Raw genomic sequence first — 21,053 nt, 5'->3', positions numbered from 1 at the left:
TTCAGAACTGAGGTATCATTTTGGTTATTTTTTCATTTGATGAGTATGAATTGTCCTCTGTTCCTTTTGATTAATTTTAGTTGAAAGGCTATTTTATTATAAATCAGAATGTCTACTACAGCTTGCTTCTTGGGTCCATTTGCTTGGCAAATATTTTAAAACTCTTCCTCTGAAGTAATTTCTACCTTTCTTGCTGAGGTGTGTGTCTTTATGCAGAGAAATGAAAGATCCTGTTTCACATGCATTCTGTTAGCCTGTGTCCTTTTCATAGAGAATTGAGTCCATTGATGTTGAGAGATAATAATTGGAGATTGTTTAAACATGCTGTTTTGATGGTTGTAGTGTTATTGCGTCTGTTTGTTTGTTTGTGTGTGTTTCCCTTGTTTTTGCTGGTATGGTATTACTTAATCCCTGCTATTTTCCTATAAATAGTTATTCTTTTTGGATCAGTTTTTAGTTAGTAATTTTTGTAGGGCTGGATTTATGATTTTATAATTTTTTCATTTGTCTTGAAATAATTTATTTTCTCCATACATGGTGAGAGTTTTGCTGGGTATAGTAGTCTAGGTTTTTATCTGTAGTTTTTTGAAGTTTGCAAGATACAGGTACTTCTAGTTTTTAGAGTTTCTGTTGAGAAGTCTGGTGTAATTCTGATAGGTCTTTCCTTTGTATGTTACCTGAACTTTACCCCTTGCTGCTTTTAACATTTTTTCTTTGCTCTGTAGATTTTGTACTTTTATTATTATGATGTAAGAGAATGGTATTTTTAGTACAACCTAATTGGTGTTTTGGAAGCTTCTTATACATTTATAGGCATCTCTTTCTTTTGGTTGTAAAATTTTCTTCTATGTTTATGTTGAGAATAATTTCTTGGCCTTGGAGCTATTGCTTTTCACTTTCTACAACTTCTATTATTCTTAGATTTCATCTTTTCATGTTATCCCAGATTTCCTTGATGATTTGTGACAGAAATTGTTTTAAAAATGTTTTTCTTTGACTGATACATCAATGCCTTTACTGTAAGTATAATGCTTGAAAGTCTCTTCTCTATCTTTTGTATTCTCTTGCTGATGCTTTCATCTTTTGTTCCTGTGCTCTTTTGTAGGTTTGCCATCTCCAGGATACATTTAGTTTATGTTTACATTATTGCTTCTATTTTCTTTCCTTTTTTATTTGATATATTCTTTTTGAGGTTTCAAATGATTTCCCCTTTCCTGGATGCTCCCTTCCCAAAAGTCTCATAAGCCCTCTTCCCTTGCCCTGTTCCCCAATCAACCCCATATGGCTTGCCTGTCCTGGTACTCCCCTATACTGCTGCACTGAGCCTTTCCAAGACCAGGGGACCTCTCCTTCCTTCTTGGCCATCATTTGATATGTGAATTGTTTCCTGGGTATTCTGAGCTTCTGGGCTAATATTCACTTATCAGTGAGTGCATACCATGTGAGTTCTGTGATTGAGTCAACTCACTCAGGATGACATTTTCCAGCTCCACCTACTTGCCTAAGAATTTCATGAATTCATAGTTTTTAATAGCTAAGTAGTATTCCATAGTGTTAATATACCACATTTTCTGTATCCATTCCTCCATTGAGAGACATCTGGATTCTTTCTAGCTTCCAGCTACTATAAATAGGGCTGCTATGAGCACAGTGGAGCATATTTCCTTATGACATGCTGGGGAATCCTCTGGGTATATGCCCAGGAGTGGTATAACAGGGTCCTCTGGTACTATCATGCCCAGTTTTCTGAGGAACCACCAGACTGATTTCCAGAGTGCTTATACCAACTTGCAATCCCACCAGCAGTGGAGGAGTGTTCCTCTTTCTCCACATCCTCACCAGCACCTGCTGTCTCCTGAGTTTTTGATCTTAACCATTCTGACTGGTGTGACATGAAATCTCAGGGTTTTTTGATTTGCATTTACCTGATGACTAAGTATGTTGAACATTTCTTTAGGTGTTTCTCAGCCATTTGATATTCCTCAAATGAAAATTCTTTGCTTAGCTCTTTACCCCAATTTTTAATAGTGTTACATGGCTGTCTGGAGTCTACCTTTTGAGTTCTTTGTATATTTTAGATTTTAGCCCTCTGTTGGATGTAGTGTTGTTAAAGACCTTTTCCCATTTTGTTGGATGCCATTCTGTCCTTTTGACAGTGTTCTTTTCCTTACAGAAACTTTGTAATTTTATGAGATACCATTTGTCAGTTTTGATCTTAGAGACTAAGCAATTGGTATTCCGTTTAGGAAAATTTCCCCTGTGCCCATGTACTCAAGGCTCTTCCCCAATTTCTTTTCTATAATTTTCAGTGTGTCTGATTTTATGTGGATGTCCTTGATTCACTTGGACTTGAGCTTAGTACAAAGAGGTAAGAATGAATTGATTTGAATTCTTCTGAATGTTGAATTCCAGTTGAACCTGTGCCACTTGTTGAAAAGGCTATGTTTTATCCACTGAATGGTTGTAGTTTCTTTGTCAAATATCAAGTGACCATAAGTGTGTGGGTTTATTTCTGGGTCTTCAATTCTATGCCAATGATCTACCTGCCTGTCACTTTACCAATACCATAAAGTTTTTAGCACTATTGCTCTGTAGTATTGCTTGAGGTCGGGGATACTGATTCCCCCAGAAGTTCTTATACTAGGGGAACAGTTTTAGTTATCCTGGGTTTTTGTTATTCCAAATGAATTTGAGAATTGCTCTTTAGAGTTGGGATTTTGACGTGGATTGCATTGAATCTGTGTATTGCTTTTGCCAAATGGCCATTTTTACTATAATAGAAACAGAAGAAACACTACTCAACTCATTCTATGAAGCCACAATTTTGATAATACCAAAATCACACAAAGATCCAACAAAGAAAGAGTACTTTAGACCAATTTCCCTTATGAATATTGATGCAAATATACTCAATAAAATCCTTGTCCACTGAATCAAAGAACACATCAAAATGATCATTCACCATGATCAAGTACGCTTCATCCCAAGGATGCAGGGCTGGTTCAATATACAGAAATCCATCAATGAAATCCACTACATGAACAAACTCAAACAAACAAACAAACAAAAACACATAGTCATTTCATTAGATGCTGAAAAATCAGTTGACAAAATTCAGCATCCTTTCATGTTAAAGGTCTTGGAAAGAACAGGAATTCAGTGGTCAGACCTTAACATAGTAAAAGCAATATACAGCAAACCAGTAGCCAACATCATACTAAATGGAGAGAAACGTGAAGCAGTACTACTAAAATCAGGGACTAGACAAGACTGTCCTCTCTCTCCATATTTATTCAATATAGTACTTGAAGTTCTAGCTAGAGCAATTAGACAATACAAGGAGGTCAAGTGTATACAAATTGGAAAGGAAGAAGTCAAATTATCACTATTTGCAGATGATATGATAGTATACTTAAGCAACCCAAAAACTTCCACCAGAGAACCCCTACAGCTGATAAACAACTTCAGCAAAATGGCTAGATATAAAATTAACTCAGTAGCCTGCCTGTACTCAAAGGAAAAATAGGCTGAGAATGAAATTGTGGAAATGACACACTACACAATAGCCACAAACAATATAAAGTATATTGGTATGAGTCTAACCAAAGAAGAGAAAGATAAGTTTGACAGAAACTTTAAGGCTTTGAGGAAAGAAATCAAAGAAGACCCCAGAAGATGGAAAAATCTTCCATGCTCTTGGATTGGCAGGATTAATATAATAAAAGTGGCCATCTTCCTGTATTTCTTTAAGAGAATAATTTCTCTCCTATTTAAAGACCTCCACTTGTGTGATTCTCTTTCTCTGTAGTTCTTTAAGGGATTTATTCATTTCTTCTTTCGTGGCCTCTGTCATATCTTTAAGACTGGATTTAAGGTCATTTTCTTCAATTTGAGTTGAGTTAGGAAATCAGGGTTTCCTATGTTATCTATGCTCTGAAACTGTTATGTTGCCCTGGATTTTGCTCATTGTGTTTTTTATACAGCTTGTAACCCTATGGATAATTTTTGTCCATGGATGTTCCCGTTGTATAAGTATTGGGTGCAGGCTCAACCTCAATGATCCTGGTGTGATAGGCCTCTGGCAGGCATCCTTGGGCTGTATGGGTTTAGTTCAGCAGGCCTGATGAAGCTAGGTTGAGACTTGATGGGAAACAGGGGTAGAGCGTGGATAACAGACTTCTCAGGCTTCTTAGGGTGCCCCAGAGAACTCAGCAGATAGAGAAGATAAGTTCAGGAAGATAATCTAACCTATGTAGTTCGAGATCTTCAGGTCTGATGAAGATGGGTGGAGAGTTGTCTGGAGAATGGAGTTCAGCTGAGCATAGAAGACTGCTCTTGGAAGCTTGTATTAGCTCAGAGGACTCAACAGGCATGGCAAATGGTTAGAGACAGGGAATCTAACATGAATGGTTTGTGATCCATAGGTCTGATGAAGGTGGGTGGAGATGTGATGAGATTATGGAGGTTGTCCAGGGATAGGAGACTGCTCAGGGCAGCTTGAAGTTCCCAAGAGGACTCAGTGAGTAAGGTCATCAGATTTTTTTGACCCACATTCTTCTAAGTGCATATTATGAAATTACTCAATACTTTTTGGCATCCTCATTACTAGGTCTGCAAGACAAGGAAATTATTATGGCAGTGATGGTGGTACTGTTTTAGGGTGATGGTTCTCAAAAAGGACTTTTCAAAAAGCACTTATTGGTTGAAGGGACACACCAGTTTGCAGTAGTCACATGTGAAATTCTCTGACTGTGACAGTTGGCACCTGAATACTATTGTTCATAACTGATGCATCTCTAAAGTGCCCATAGTATCCTTTCTTACTATTTCAGTATTTGAGTCGATCACTCCCCTTTTTGCCCTATATAAAAGACACATTTCTAAATTAACACTGTTTTTTACTGTCTTAGTTGGCCTGATAGTTTTTGCTTAAATCTACTATTTATTTTCTATGGAGTTTTTCTGTGTTCAGTGGTTTTTTGCTGCTTCTATATAAATCTGTGCTGAGATCTGGGAAAGATCTTTAAGTTCTCTTTAGTCATTTGATTATTTTAACGGAACCCAAAACTTCCAGTTCATCTATCTTGTGGTATGGATCATTTGCCTCTGTTGGCCTCTGTCACCTACCATAGCTGACCCTCAATTTTAGAATCCATATAGTCAGTAATTTCCACATACTCCATCCATTTGTTTCCTTTTATCTACTTGTATAAGCGCCATGCCAGAACAATCCAGGTGAATTTCCAGAGAGCTTCCTGTGTACATTTCCTTCAGAGATGCCTGGGTATATTTTACTTTTCCATAAAGTCATGCTAGTATACTAGGATACCTTCTGGCACTCTCATGATTGAATCTCTGTACTACTGCATGTACCCTCCAAGTTTCACTCTATCTCATTGTTCCATCTTTTTGCATTCTTGGATGTGCAAACCTGATGACCAAATACAATAGTGATCTTTTTAAAGCAAGTTTCCTAGTTATGCACATCTCCCTCCATGCCACCAGTGATTGTACTTGAAGAGAAAGATATTTCTTTTCTGTTTATAATCCAGTTTTTGACCTAATACTGGGATTTCTTTTCTCTCAACTCCTCAGAAATCTTTGTTTCACTAACTCTGAGGTACTCAAAGTTTAAGTCACATGCTTCCACTCCTGTTGCATGTCTTTTCAAGCCTGTTTATTCTCTTGGAAACTATGATGCCATTTAGTTTGCCATTTTATTTTCTATTGCAACACAATCTTACCTCTGTATAAGATGGATTATTAGTGTCTTTGACCAGAAAATTGCACATTCGATATCCAAATTCTAATATATACTATCAACTTTTGCCAATGTTCTGTCAAATGATCTAAAGCATCCTATGTTCAAGACTTTAATTTATTCCCTCTAGATCTCTTGCCACACATATAAAATCCTCCTGGCAGAGGCCAAAGCTCCTTACAAGGATAACCATAGTATTGGGCCCATATCTCCCTCTCCATTTGATTTAGACATAAAAAAATTTGCCCCATCACAGACACAATCAAATTCTCCAGTCCCACCAACAATTTCTCAATCCTTTCCTCAGCCTCCTCAACCAATACCTTCATCTCCTCTCCCCAAATCCCTCTACTCACTGATCTCACATCTAAATGTTTACAGAAATTGTGCTTTCCATAAGCTACTGCCCTCCAACATCCACCATTTCCATAAGTGCCATTGCGTCTCTTGGTTCACTAACAACAAGCACCAGGTCTCACACAGATGGAATATATTCTTTCAGGAAGGTTGTTTGAGCTCAAAGCCCTCTCTAGGTCTATGCCCATTCCTATTAGTCTGATCTGTAGACATCAAGACATTAAGACTCGTTTTCAAATGCTTCCACCAATTTCATTAAGGAATACAGGTACAATATCCAGTCATATACTTTACACAGCAGGATCTATGCCTTTCTTATACCAAGACAGTAATAAACATTATCAAATAAACAGACCAAAGGACAGAAAATACATGATCATTTTCTTAAATGAAGAAAGGACTTTTGCAAATTTCCACATCATTTTAAAATAAAAATTTTGAAGAAAATAGTGAGAAAGATGATATATCTCAACATAATTAGGTCCTTAAAAAATCAAACCTGCAAATAATATAAGCATAAATATAGAGTAAGTCAAAGCATTTCCACTAAAGTCAAGAGCAAGACATGATGTATATTTTTCTTATGCTTTTTCAAAGTGGTAGTAGAATACTTTGATAGAACTATAAGAAAACATAAGCAACTAAAAGGGATATAAATAGGAAAGTTGCCAACCTTATTTATAAAAAATATAATTTTATATGTAAGCAACACTAAAATTCTTGTACTGATAACAATCATTTTTCTAAAATGTATCAGCCTATATTATAAGCCTTTCTGCACACGAATTTCAAACTAAAGAAAAAATAAGAGAAATAATATCTTTCACAATAAGCTTCAAATCATATATCTTAGTCCAGTCAGTAAAAGACTTGCATAATAAAAACTTTATGACATTGAGAAAATAAAATGAAAAGTACATAAGAAGGTAGAAAAATCATCAAAGCTTATGGATTAGTATTATTAATACAGTAAAATTGGTGAATCTAAAAGTTCAATATAATCCTCATCAAAATGCTAAACTAATACTTCACAGGAATTCAAAGGACAATTTTCAGCTTGGTATGGAAATATACACACATAATATCAAGACAATTAAAACAAAACTAAATAATAACAATATTTTTAAAAAGCTGCTGTAGGTTTAAATATCCCAGATTTCAAGTTGTGTTACAGAAACAAAGTAGTAACACCAACATGATATTGCCATAAAAAAAGACACCTTGATCATGGAAATAGAACTGAAGGCCCAAATATAAGGGAATATATCTATGGATAGATGATTTTTGAAAACAAATTTAAAAATTTATTTAGTATAAACACGGCATCTTCAACAACTGAGCAGGTCATGCTGTGTGCTACATTTACAAGAATGCAAGTATTTATCCATCCACACAAATTTAGCTCCTAATGAGTGAATGACCTGAACATAAGGCCAAATACAGTAGATCTTATAAAGGAGAAAGTGGCAGAATTATCATAAACTCTTTGACACAGAAAAAGGCTAATATTGCAGGAAATATGACAAACTTTGACAAACAAATAAATGAATTATCATGAACCTGACAAAGAACACCATTATTTAGACAACGTGTCAGGCTATAGAATGGGATTTTTTTTTTTATTAATCACATCTGATAGAGTTGTGAGATCTAAAATGTAAAGACCTAAGTAAGCTATACATTAAGAAAACAAGGGGCAGAAGAGCTTCACTAGGTACTGTATCACCCCAAGCTTTAGATCTCTGGGGGTGCAAACCACCAGGGGTCTGCTTGCACTCAGGATCTGAGCACATAGGTGGTTCATCTGACAGACCGGTAGGGCGTGGGGCCTGTGTCCTGCTTGGAGACCAGCAAAGAGAGAGAATCCCTGTGGCCATATTCATTGCCTGCTGGAGCAGAAGAGCGTCAATAGGTACTGTATCAACCTGAGCTTTAGATCTCTGGGGTTGCAAACCGCCAGGGGTCTGCCTACACCCAAGAACTGAGCACATGATATCAGAACTCTGCTTCCAGCCAGTCAGTTACAAGAGACTCTCTGCCATCTTGGATCTCAGGTGCCAGAGAAGTCAGATAGACTGAGGCATGCAAATATAACCCAAGGCCAACATCACGGGGGTCTAAGCCTGATGGACGTTGGCCTGCACCCAGGCCCTGGGCTATTTGGGGGGCCATCAGTGTGCCAAACTGGCCAGGAGGTTGTCTGCCCAGCCCCCGGGAGGGGGTGCGCCGCCATTTTGACTATGGGACACCAGAGAGCTCTAGCAGGCAAAGTCAGCTAAGAGCCATAGCCCGAGGCCAGCATAGCAGGTGTCTAAGCTGGACATGCCTTGGGCTGCCCCCAGGCCCTGGGCTGCTCAGTGGCCCATCTGTGTGCTAACCTGGCCAGGAGGTTGTTAGCCTAGCAGACTGTCCCTGCACTCTGCCATCCTGGCCACCTGACAGAACCAATTAACAGTGATAGCCCGAGGGGACCTTTGCTCAGACCTTAGCCTGCCAGGCTTTTGCCTAGACTCAGGGTCTCAGTAGCTAGGCTAGCCCTGTGCGCACCAACCCAGTTTGGAGATCGGCTGCCCAGCAGAGTGACCAGCACTCAAAAAAGGTCCCGCAGCATACACCATCAGCACTCCCTGAGGGAGCAAACAGGCACTGCCTGGTTCACACAGACAATCTGGGGCAAGGCACACTAGGGTTCCAAGGGCACCCAAGAGGAGGACAGCACATCAGCAATCTATAACAGGGGAAACCCAGCCATACAATTTTGCAGAAATAGCCTTACAACCTCATAGGAGGCACAAACACCAGCCAGAGTTGAGACCAACTAAAGCCAGAAATAACAAGATGGCAAAGGGCAAATATAGGAATGCTACTAACAGAAATCTAGGCAATTTGGCAGCATCTGAACCAAACTCTCCAACACCAGCAAGCCCTGGTTACACAAACACACCAGAAAAACAAGATTTGGATTTTAAATCACTGTTCATGATGCTGCTAGAACACAAAAAGGACATACATGAATCTCTTAAAGAAATACAGGGGAACATGAATAAGCTAGAAATACATATAATGGAAACACAAAAATCACTTAAAGAAATTCATGAGAATAAGGCTCAAGAAATAGAAGCCAATAAAGAAGAAACGCACACACACACAAACTTAAAGAAATGCAGGAGAAAGTGAGTCAAACAGCAGAAGTCATGAAAGAAGAAATACAAAAATCTCTTAAAGAATTACAGGGAAACACAAACAAGCAAGTGAAGGAGCTAAGCAAAACCATCCAGAATCTAAAATCAGAAGTAGAAATGACTAAGAAATCACAAAGGGAGACAATATTGGAGATAAAAAACCTTGAGAAGAAATCAGGGGCCACAGATGCAAATATCAACAACAGAATACAAGAGATGGAAGAAAGAATCTCAGATTCCGAAGATACCAGAGAAACCATTGACTCAACAGTCAAAGAAGGTGCAAAATGCAAAAAGCTTGTATCCCAGAACATCCAGGAAATCCAAGTCACAGTGAAAAGACCAAACCTAAGGATTATAGGTATAGATTAGAGTGAAGATTTACAACATATAGGGCCAGCAAATATCTTCAACAAAATTATGGAAGAAAACTTTCCCAAATTAAAGGGAGAGATGCCCATGAATATACAAGAAGCCTACAGAACTCCAAACAGACTGAACCTGAGAAAAAATAGCTCTCGTCACATAATAATAAAAACCCCAAATGTACTAAACAAAGAAAGTATATTAAAGGCAGCAAGAGAAAAAGGCCAAGTAACATATAAAGGAAAACCTATCAGAATCACATCAGATTTCTCACCAGAGACCATGAAAGCTAGAAGATCCTGGGCAGATCTCATGCAGACTCTAAGAGAAGACAAATGTCAGCCAAGACTACTATACCCAGCAAAACTCCCAATCACCATAGATGGAGAAACCAAGATATTCCATGACAAAACCAAATTTACACAGTATCTTTCCACAAACCCAGCCCTACAAAGAATAATAAGAGGAAAACTCCAATACAAGGAGGGAAATGACACCCTGGAAAAATCAAGATAGTTACCTTCTTTCATCAAACCCAAAAGAAGATAACCACTCAAATATAAAAATAACATCGAAAATGACAGGAAGTAATAATCATTATTCCTTAATATCTCTTAACATCAATGGACTCAACTCCCCAATAAATAGACATAGACTAACTGACTGGATAAGAAAACAGGACCCTACATTTTGCTGCATACATGAAACACACCTCAATGTCAAAGACAAAAAGTACCTTAGAGTAAAAGGCTAGAAGACAATTTTACAAGCCAATGGTCTCAGGAAACAAGCCGGAGTAGCCATTCCAATATCAGATAAAATTGACTTTCAATCTAAAGTCATCAAAAGAGATGCAGAAGGACACTTCTTGCTGGTCAAAGGAAAAATCCACCAAGAAGAACATTCAGTTCTGAACATCTATGTGCCAAATGCAAGGCACCCTCATTCATAAAAGAAACTTTACTAAAGCACAAAGCACACATTGCAACTAACAAAACAATTGTGGGTGACTTCAACACTCCACTCTCCTCAATGGACTGATCAGGAGAACAGAAACTAAACAGGGACACAATAAAACTAATTGAAGCTTTGGACCATTTGGACTTGACTGATATTTATAGAACATTTCACCCTAAAACAAAAGAATATACCTTTTTCTTAGAATCTCATGGTACCTTCTCCAAAATCGACCATATAATTGGTCACAAGATAGACCTCAACAAATATAAAAAGATCGAACTAATCGCAGGCCTCCTATCAGATCACTATGGAATAAGAGTGGTCATCAATAGCAACAAAAACAACAGAAAGCCCACATACACATAGAGACTGAACAATACTCTACTCAACGACACCTTAGTCAAGAAGAAATAAAGAATGAAATCAGAGACTTTTTACAATTTAATGAAAATGAAGGCACAACGTACACAAATCTTTGGGACACAATGAAAGCAGTGCTAAGAGGAAAACTCATAGCCCTGAGTGACTCCGAAAAGAAAATGGAGAGAGCATACACTAGCAGCTTAACGACACACCTGAAAGCCCTGGAACAAAAAGAAGCCAATTCACCCAGGAGGAGTAGAAGATAGGAAATCATCAAACTCAGGGCTGAAATCAATCAAGTGGAAACAAAGGAACCATAGAAATAATCAACGAATCCAGGAGCTGGTTCTTTGAGAAAAGCAACAAGATAGATAAATCCTTAGCCAGACTGAACAAAGGGCACAGAGAAAGTATCCAAATTAACAAAATTAGAAATGAAAAGGGGGATATAACAACAGAAACTGAGGAAATTCAAAAAATCATCAGATCCTGCTACAAAAACCTATACTCAACACAACTGGAGAATCTGGAGGAAATGGACAAATTCCTTGACAGATACCAAATACCAAAATTAAATCAGGACCAACTAGACCATCTAAACGGTCCCATAATGCCTAAAGAAATAGAAGGAGTCATAGAAAGTCTTCCAACCAAAAAAAGCACAGGACCAGATGGCTTCAGTGCAGAATTCTACCAGACCTTCAAAGAAGAGTTAACACCAATACTCTTCAAACTTTCCACAAAGTAGAAACAGAAGGAACACTACCCAATTCCTTCTATGAAGCCACAATTACGCTGATACCAAAGCCACAAAAAGATCCAACAAAGAAAGAGAACTTCAGACCAATTTCCCTTATGAACATCGATGCAAAAATACTCAATAAAATTCTTGCCAACCGAATCCAAGAACACATCAAAACGATCATCCACCATGATCAAGTGGCTTTATTCCAGGGATGCAGGGTTGGTTCAATATACGGAAATCCATCAATACAATCCACTACATAAACAAACTCAAAGAACAAAACCACATGGTCATTTCATTGGATGCTGAAAAAGCATTTGACAAAATTCAGCATCCTTTCATGCTTAAAGTCTTGGAGAGAACAGGAATTCAAGGCCCATACCTAAACATAGTAAAAGCAATATACAGCAAACCGGTAGCCAGCATCAAACTAAATGGAGAGAAACTTGAAGCAATCCCACTGAAATCAGGGACCAGACAAGGCTGCCCCCTTTCTCCTTATCTTTTCAATATTGTACTTGAGGTACTAGCTCGGGCAATTCGACAACATAAGGAGGTCAAAGGGATACAAATTGGAAAGGAAGAAGTCAAACTATCACTATTTGCAGACGACATGATCGTCTACCTAAGTGACCCAAAGAACTCCACTAGAGAGCTCCTACAGCTGATAAACAACTTCAGCAAAGTGGCAGGTTATAAAATCAACTCAAGCAAATCAGTGGCCTTCCTATACTCAAAGGATAAGCAGGCTGAGAAAGAAATTAGGGAAATGACCCCCTTCACAATAGCCAAAAACAGTATAAAGTATCTTGGGGTGACTCTTACCAAACATGTGAAAGATCTGTATGACAAGAACTTCAAGACTCTGAAGAAGGAAATGGAAGAAGACCTCAAAAAATGGGAAAACCTCCCATGCTCATGGATCAGTAGAATCAATATAGTTAAAATGGCCATTTTGCCTAAAGCACTATACAGATTCAGTGCAATACCCATCAAAATCACAACTCAATTCTTCACAGAGATAGAAAGAGCAATTATCAAATTCATCTGGAACAACAAAAAACCCAGGATAGCTAAAACTATTCTCAGCAACAAAAGAAAATCTGGGGGAATCAGTATCCCTGACCTCAAGCAATACTACAGAGCAATAGTGTTAGAAACTGCAAGGTATTGGTACAGTGACAGGCAGGAGGATCAATGGAACAGGATTGAAGATCCAGAAATGAACCCACACACCTATGGCCACTTGATCCTCGACAAAGAGGCTTAAAACATCCAATGGAAAAAAGATAGCCTTTTCAACAAATGGTGCTGGTTCAACTGGAGGTCAGCATGCAGAAGAATGCGAATTGATCCATCCTTGTCTCCTTGTACTAAGCTCAAATCCAAATGGATCAAGGACCTCCACATAAAGCCAGACACTCTGAAGCTAATAGAAAATATACTGGGGAAGACCCTTGAGGACATCGGTACAGTGAGAAAGTTTCTGAACAGAACACCAATAGCGTATGCTCTAAGAGCAAGAATTGACAAATGGGACCTCATAAAATTACAAAGTTTCTGTAAGGCAAAGGACACCATCAAGAGGACAAATCGGCAACCAACAAATTGGGAAAATATCTTCACCAATCCTACATCAGATAGAGGGCTAATATCCAATATATATAAAGAACTCAAGAAGTTAGACTCCAGAAAACCAAACAACCCTATTAAAAAATGGGGTACAGAGTTAAACAAAGAATTCTCACCTGAAGAACTTCGGATGGCGGAGAAGCATCTTAAAAAATGCTCAACTTCATTAGTCATTAGGGAAATGCAAATCAAAACAACCCTAAGATTTCATCTTACACCAGTCAGAATGGCTAAGATTAAAAATTCAGGAGACAGCAGGTGTTGGAGAGGGTGTGGAGAAAGAGGAACACTCCTCCACTGCTGGTGGGGTTGCAAATTGGTACAACCACTCTGGAAATCAGTCTGGCGGTTCCTCCGAAAACTGGGCACCTCACTTCCAGAAGATCCTGCTATACCACTCCTGGGCATATACCCAGAAGACTCCCCACCATGTAATAAGGATACATGTTCTACTATGTTCATAGCAGCCCTATTTATAATTGCCAGATGCTGGAAAGAACCCAGGTATCCCTCAACAGAAGAGTGGATGCAAAAAATGTGGTATATCTACACAATGGAGTACTATTCAGCCATTAGAAACAATGAATTCATGAAATTCTTAGGCAAATGGATGGAGCTAGAGAATATCATACTCAGTGAGGTAACCCAGACTCAAAAGGTGAATCATGGTATGCACTCACTAATAAGTGGATATTAACCTAGAAAACTGGAATACCCAAAACATAATCCACACATCAAATGAGGTACAAGAAGAAAGGAGGAGTGGCCCCTGGTTCTGGAAAGACTCAGTGAAACAGTATTCAGCAAAACCAGAACAGGGAAGTGGGAAGGGGTGGATGGGAGGACAGGGGAAGAGAAGGGGGCTTACGGGACTTTCGGGGAGTGGGGGGGCTAGAAAAGGGGAAATCATTTGAAATGTAAATAAATTATATCGAATAAAAAAATTTAAAAAAAGATGAAAAAAAAAAAGAGTGGATGCAAAAAATGTGGTATATCTACACAATGGAGTACTATTCAGCCATTAGAAACAATGAATTCATGAAATTCTTAGGCAAATGGATGGAGCTAGAGAATGTCATACTAAGTGAGGTAACCCAGACTCAAAAGGTGAATCATGGTATGCACTCACTAATAAGTGGATATTAACCTAGAAAACTGGAATACCCAAAACATAATCCACACATCAAATGAGGTACAAGAAGAAAGGAGGAGTGGCCCCTGGTTCTGGAAAGACTCAGTGAAACAGTATTCACCAAAACCAGAACAGGGAAGTGGGAAGGGGTGGATGGGAGGACAGGGGAAGAGAAGGGGGCTTAAGGGACTTTCGGGGAGTGGGGGGGCTAGAAAAGGGGAAATCATTTGAAATGTAAATAAATTATATCGAATAAAAAAAGTTAAAAAAAAGATGAAAAAAAAAGAGTGGATGCAAAAAATGTGGTATATCTACACAATGGAGTACTATTCAGCCATTAGAAACAATGAATTCATGAAATTCTTAGGCAAATGGATGGAGCTAGAGAATATCATACTAAGTGAGGTAACCCAGACTCAAAAGGTGAATCATGGTATGCACTCACTAATAAGTGGATATTAACCTAGAAAACTGGAATACCCAAAACATAATCCACACATCAAATGAGGTGCAAGAAGAAAGGAGGAGTGGCCCCTGGTTCTGGAAAGACTCAGTGAAACAGTATTCAGCAAAACCAGAACGGGGAAGTAGGAAGGGGTGGATGGGAGGACAGGGGAAGAGAAGGGGGCTTAAGGGACTTTCAGGGAGTGGGGGCGGGCTAGAAAAGGGAAATCATTTGAAATGTAAATAAATTATATCGAATAAAAAAATGTCAATTAAAAAAAAATAGAACATATTCATAAAAATAGAATTAGGTCCTGGCTAAATGATACCATAGAAAAGATAAAGACCCTCTAGTTTGTAAAGAACCTTAAAAATGATATATAAAGCTGGGCAGCGGAGGCACACAACTTTAATCCCGGCACTTGGGAGGCAGAGGCAAGCGGATTTCTGAGTTTGTGGCCAGCCTGGTCTACAGTGAGTTCTAGGACAGGCAGGGCTACTCATAGAAACCCTGTCTCTAAAAAACAACAAAAAATGATGTATGAAGTTTATGAGAGCTGTGTTATATTTTATGTATGCAATGCTATGAAGTGTGTGAGGAAACTCAGTTATGTTCAATTGGTCTCTAGGAAAAGAGTATCAAGTATTCAAAACTCACTGCCATTGTTAGTATTGGTCTTTAAGGATATGAACTCATGGGTTTAGAATAATAGTCATGCACTTTGTCTAATGAGGAGCTTTAAACATTAAGTCTCCTGAGATTATGAGATAAAGCATTCAGCTTGAGACCTACTCAACAACATTTCAAAAATCTTGAAATATCTTGTACTCAGTTCAGAGATATTTCATCTTTAACTAGGAACTTCTTTCCTGTAGTATGTTTGCATTTCCAAGAGATGTTTCTTCCATTTACAGCATACAGGTGAGATAAGTACATCATTCTGGAGGATAGACAAAAAATAGACCACATGACTAATTTTCAGAAACGAAGGAGGGATTTTTAGATTATCAACATGGTGAAAGAGAAGAGCATGCATAAAACAATTAGAAAAATTTCCAAACAATTGTCCTATTTTCAACTTAGTACAGAATTTATTACTATGAAACTTCCTAATGAAACTCAGTCTGGATCATTCTTTTATTGTTATCCTTTTGTAAGGGTACGTAAAATTTCATTTAGATATAAAATGTCCCTTTCCCAAATTCAATGACTTTTTGTATTTATTCACTTGTTATAATTCTTGTGCTGATAGTGGAAGGGTGGAAGGAAGCTCACCATGGATTTTAATTACTAGGTAGTCAAAGCCAGCTAGGAAAAACTAAATGGTGCTGTCTTCAAATTAATTTCCTCATGTTCTATTCCTAATTGAAATAGAGGACTAAATTGGAAATACTAAAGCATATATAAGTATGTTTTCTAACAAATCTAATTTTACAGTGCTACTCATCATTCCTGTATTTCAGTAAATTCTTGCCCCTTTTTCTTAAGATTCATGTGTAGTATGGAAGTTGAAAACAAATCACTTGTTTTGGATGTTTTTCTACATGGACTCACAGATGATACAGAGCTGCAGCCATTCATCTTTGGTCTTTTTCTATGCATATACTTAATCACCATTTCTGGAAATCTTCTTATAATGTTGGCCATCAACTCTGACTCCCATCTTCACACTCCTATGTACTTCTTTCTCTGTCATCTGTCATTTAATGACATGTATTTAATCAGCATCACAGTCCCAAAAATGTTGCTGAATATACAAATACAGGATCACAGGATCACTTTTGCTGGCTGTGTCAGCCAGGGATGCTTTGTTGCAGTATGTACCGTCTTTGAGTGCTTTCTCCTTGGAGTAATGGCTTATGACCGCTACATAGCAATTTGTTTTCCTCTAAGATACACAGTCCTCATGAGCCCCTGTTTTTGTGTTATTCTGGTTCTTATTTCTCTACTCATTAGTATTGTAAATGGTCTGCTGCATAGTCTGATGATACTGCGCTTGTCCTTCTGCACAGACCTGGAAATCTTCCACTTCTTCTGTGAAATTGCACAAATCCTGAAGCTTGCCTGTTCTGATAGCCTCATCAACAACATTCTGATATTTGTTACAGCTTCTATTTTTGCTGGTGTTCCTCTCTATGGAATAATTTTTTCTTATGCTCACATTGTGTCTACAGTATGGAAAATGCCATCATCAGAAGGAAAGTACAAAGCCTTTTCCACCTGTGGGTCTCATTTATCAGTTGTTTCTTTGTTCTATGGGACAGGATTTGGTGTATACATTACCTCAAAAGTAATTGATTCACCCAAGAAGATTGCTGTGGCTTCAGTGATGTATTCAATAATTCCTCCAATGACGAACCCCTTTGTCTATAGTTTGAGGAACAGGGATATGAAGGAGGCCCTGAAGAAAGTTATTGGTAGGACAACTTCTCTTCTGTGATATGTGATTAACTATGTGGTCTCAAATGTGAATTATGTCTTGTTATATTATGAAAGTATAGAAGACACAAAAAGATGGAAGCATGCTAATGAAAAGGAAAGTAATTGTGTTGCTATATTTAGCATTACTAGTATCTGTTGATTGATTCATTGAATCAATATGCACTGGGTGTAATACATTATGACATTTTCTTGTATCCATTTTATTGACCTCTTGACTACATTTAGAAACACTAGGATAAACCTGAGGATATGCTCTCTTTGGCATATTGAGAGGGTTTTAACTAGGGGGAAATGATGCACTCTGAATGTGCAGGATACTATCCCAGGGGCTATGTCTCACAGTAAGTAAAATAATGTAAAGGAAATGCCAGTCCCCTTTTACTGCTTACTTTTGTTCATATGTGGAAGAACTCTATTGACATTGGACTAAACCTTAAAACAATGAACCCCAAATGATTTCCCTTCTTCAAATGATTTTTTATTAGGGTATTTTTACAATAATGAAAAAAAATAACCAACACATAACTCTCATGAATATATAACAAACTTTATGATGTATAATGATTTCACCTCTATTGTTTTGACTTTGACATTTACTGAAACTGTTAACACTTTCTACTCTCAGATTTTGTGGTAGCCTAGCAAATAAATCATGTTTAGATAACAGAAATGACGTTCTAGATACTAACCTTGTTAATTAATGTATACACTTAATGTTTGCTTATCTTTACTCTTATGCTTCCATGTCCATAATTATATTGAGTTTAATAGTGGCCAATATATTTGAAATGCCTTTGGATAATTTAATGTATAGTAACATCAAAATTAAGATCCACTTGTTATGCTGTTATAAATTTTATACCTAATTTTTTCTGTTTTTTTGTTTAAATCCATTTCAATATTTTCCTACTTATATTCTGGAAGAAATAGAAGATAGTTTTATATGTAGAGCCATATACTTCTTTTTTATTCCTTTTCTTTTTTAAAAATTTTCTACATTCTTTGTTTACATTGCAAATGATTTCCCCTTTCCCGGTTCCTCCTCCCCTTATGTCCCATAAACCTTCTTCTCTCCACCCATTCTCCAATCACCTCCCTCCTTTTTCTCTGTCCCGGTACTTCCCAACAATGCTGGATCATACTTCTAGGTAGTTGCAAATTATGACTAAATATTTGGATCAATTATATTCTGATTAGCTAATTTAAGTATTATTGATATTCATAAGAATGCATACATTTCTCTTATCAATCTTATTGCTGTATTGCATCCAAACATAATTAAAAATCTCCATATTGTAAAGTTTCAATGTCTTTGTATATTATAAAACATTTGCTTTTTTGGTAAATGTATTATGATATTTTCATCAAGCTCCCTATAATTTTTATAACTTAAGAAAGTTATTTATATATTTGGAATGCCAATTTTCTTAATCATCTTTATAATGAAATTTTATTCTTACTACAAAATTTTACTTTTAAATATGTTTATATATGTGCATCTTTGAGTTTGTGCATGGTAGTACGGTGTCAATAGGGACCAGAGGAGGGTGTCTGATCCTGTGGAGCTGACATCACAGACAGTTGTAGGGTACTTGATATGGGTGCTATGAACAAAACCCTCATCCATTGAAAAAGAAACAAGAGTTTCCTATTACTGAATCATTTCTACAGACAAAAAGTTTATTTTTCATGAGCAAAATTCTGTTATTATTAGTTTTAAATTTTGCTTAAAGATGTATTTTATTAATGTTCTGTTTTCCTCTGTCTCCCTGTCTTTTTTCTGTCTCTGTGTATGTGCACATGTGTATATGGCATGCGTGTGTGTGTGTGTGTGTGTGTGTGTGTCTGTCTGTCTGTCTGTCTGTCTGTCTGTCTGTCTGTCTGTTTGACAGCCTTTCCACAGAGAATACTGTCAGAATTGTCTACTGAATTTTCTGGAGTAGCATGTATATTTTTGAGCAACTCCAAGTGGATGTTTAAAACTGTACTCTAGTACACAGAATACAGTGAAAGTGCTCTTGGCCTTAAAGTAATCTTTGGAGCTCACATAATCATTTGATTAAACAATGTGGAATTTGTCTATAATTTCTGTCCTTACATCTTATATATAATATAAACAGGGTATATAGCAAATACTAATCAGGTACTATCACTCTATTTTATCTTCAGGACCACAGGTGATTGCATGAGAAATGCATATTTCTTTTGCTGTTTTTTCTCTTTTAATTTTTTTTACTTTTATTATTAGATATATTCTTCATTTACATTTCAAATGTTGTCCCCTTTCCTGGTTCCCTCCCGTACGAGTCTCATAATCCATCTCCCCTCCCCCTGTTCCCCAATCAACCTTCTCGGGTTTCTCTGTCCAAGCATTCCTCCACACTGTGGCATAGAGACTTTCCAGGACCAAGGACATCTCCTCCCTTTTATGTCCAACAAGGCCATCCTCTACTACCTGTGTATCTGGAACCATGGGTAACTCCATGTGTACTCTCTGGTTGATGGTTTTGTCTCTGGGAGCTCTGGGATTACTTGTTGGCTCATATCATTGTTCTTCCTAGAGTGCTATAAACCCCTTCAGCTCCTTGGATTCTTTCTGTAGCTCCCCCATTGGGAACCCTGTGATCAGTTCAACATCTGGCTGTGAGTGTCCCACTCTGTATTTGTCACTAACTTACAGAGCCTCCCAGGTGACAGCTATATCTGGCTCTAGTTAGCAAGTACTTTTGGGCATCCACAATAGTGTCTGGCTTTTGTAACTGTATAGGGGATCACTAGGTAGGGTAGTCTCTGGATGGTTCTTCCCTCAAATTCTGCTCCACATTTTGTCCTTGTTTCTCCTTCTGTGGGAATTTTGTTCACCCCTTCTAAGATGGACCAGAGTATCCATACATTGTTCTTCCTTCTTTTTGAGCATCATTTGACATGTGAATTGTTTCTTGGGTATTCCAAGCTTCTGGGCTAATATCCACTTATCAGTGAGTGCATATTTAATGTTTCCTATATTCATAATGAACTAAGCTCTAAGCAGGGCCCTTTTGTGGGTCAAAATTTTACTTTATTTTCCAGTATGGATTGGAAGTCAGTGTGTAGTCCATGCTAGCTATGAGTCCATATCTCATTCCTCTAAAGATGAGATGAACATATTGTGTATATCTATAATAATTGTGGTTTTAAAGGTATTTATTGAAAAAAATTAAATGAACTACAGAAAGAAAATCAGGTCTTATGTGAGTAATGTTTATGATGAAAACAGGTAGAAGTTAGTAAGGGAAAACAATTACATTATTTGTGACAGTAATCCTTGGAAGTCATGAAAAATAATAGAACCAACAACGTTTTTCTTCATGCATTATACTAAAAATGTCTCAGTCCTAAGTAATTTACCTCTTTAGCATTTATGGTTTTGAATTTTAATTTAGTGATTGCAAATATCTAGAATTTTTTTCTTGATCTGTAAAGTGAATTCAACATAATTTTAATTATTAAGCTGATCATTCACTAAAAGAAATAGAAAACAGCCTAGCCAGAGACCTGTTTGTCTTCCAGTATCCACTTCTGCCAGTCACAGAGGGTCGGCTCTGGATCCATACGCACACACCCCAGTTGCATCTTGCTCCCCCAGATATTCAGGCACATCCAGAATAACAGAATTACAGGATCACAAG

The 21,053-nt window shown here is 37.5% G+C and overlaps 1 protein-coding gene across 1 annotated transcript; it reads left to right on the top strand.

The window, feature by feature from the left end:
- Window positions 1-16,432: 16,432 nt before the first annotated feature.
- Window positions 16,433-17,383, top strand: LOC127690175 (olfactory receptor 7G2-like). Its single transcript, XM_052189722.1, has one exon. It carries the CDS (start codon window positions 16,436-16,438, stop codon window positions 17,381-17,383), a length of 948 nt encoding a protein of 315 aa, XP_052045682.1. The 5' UTR covers window positions 16,433-16,435.
- The last annotated feature ends 3,670 nt before the right edge of the window (window positions 17,384-21,053 follow it).

The sequence above is a fragment of the Apodemus sylvaticus genome, chromosome 7 (genome assembly GCF_947179515.1).
Source record: "Apodemus sylvaticus chromosome 7, mApoSyl1.1, whole genome shotgun sequence".
Classification (NCBI taxonomy): Eukaryota; Metazoa; Chordata; class Mammalia; order Rodentia; family Muridae; genus Apodemus; species Apodemus sylvaticus.
Note: the sequence above shows the minus strand (reverse complement) of the source record. Positions and strands in the feature narration are given on the sequence as shown.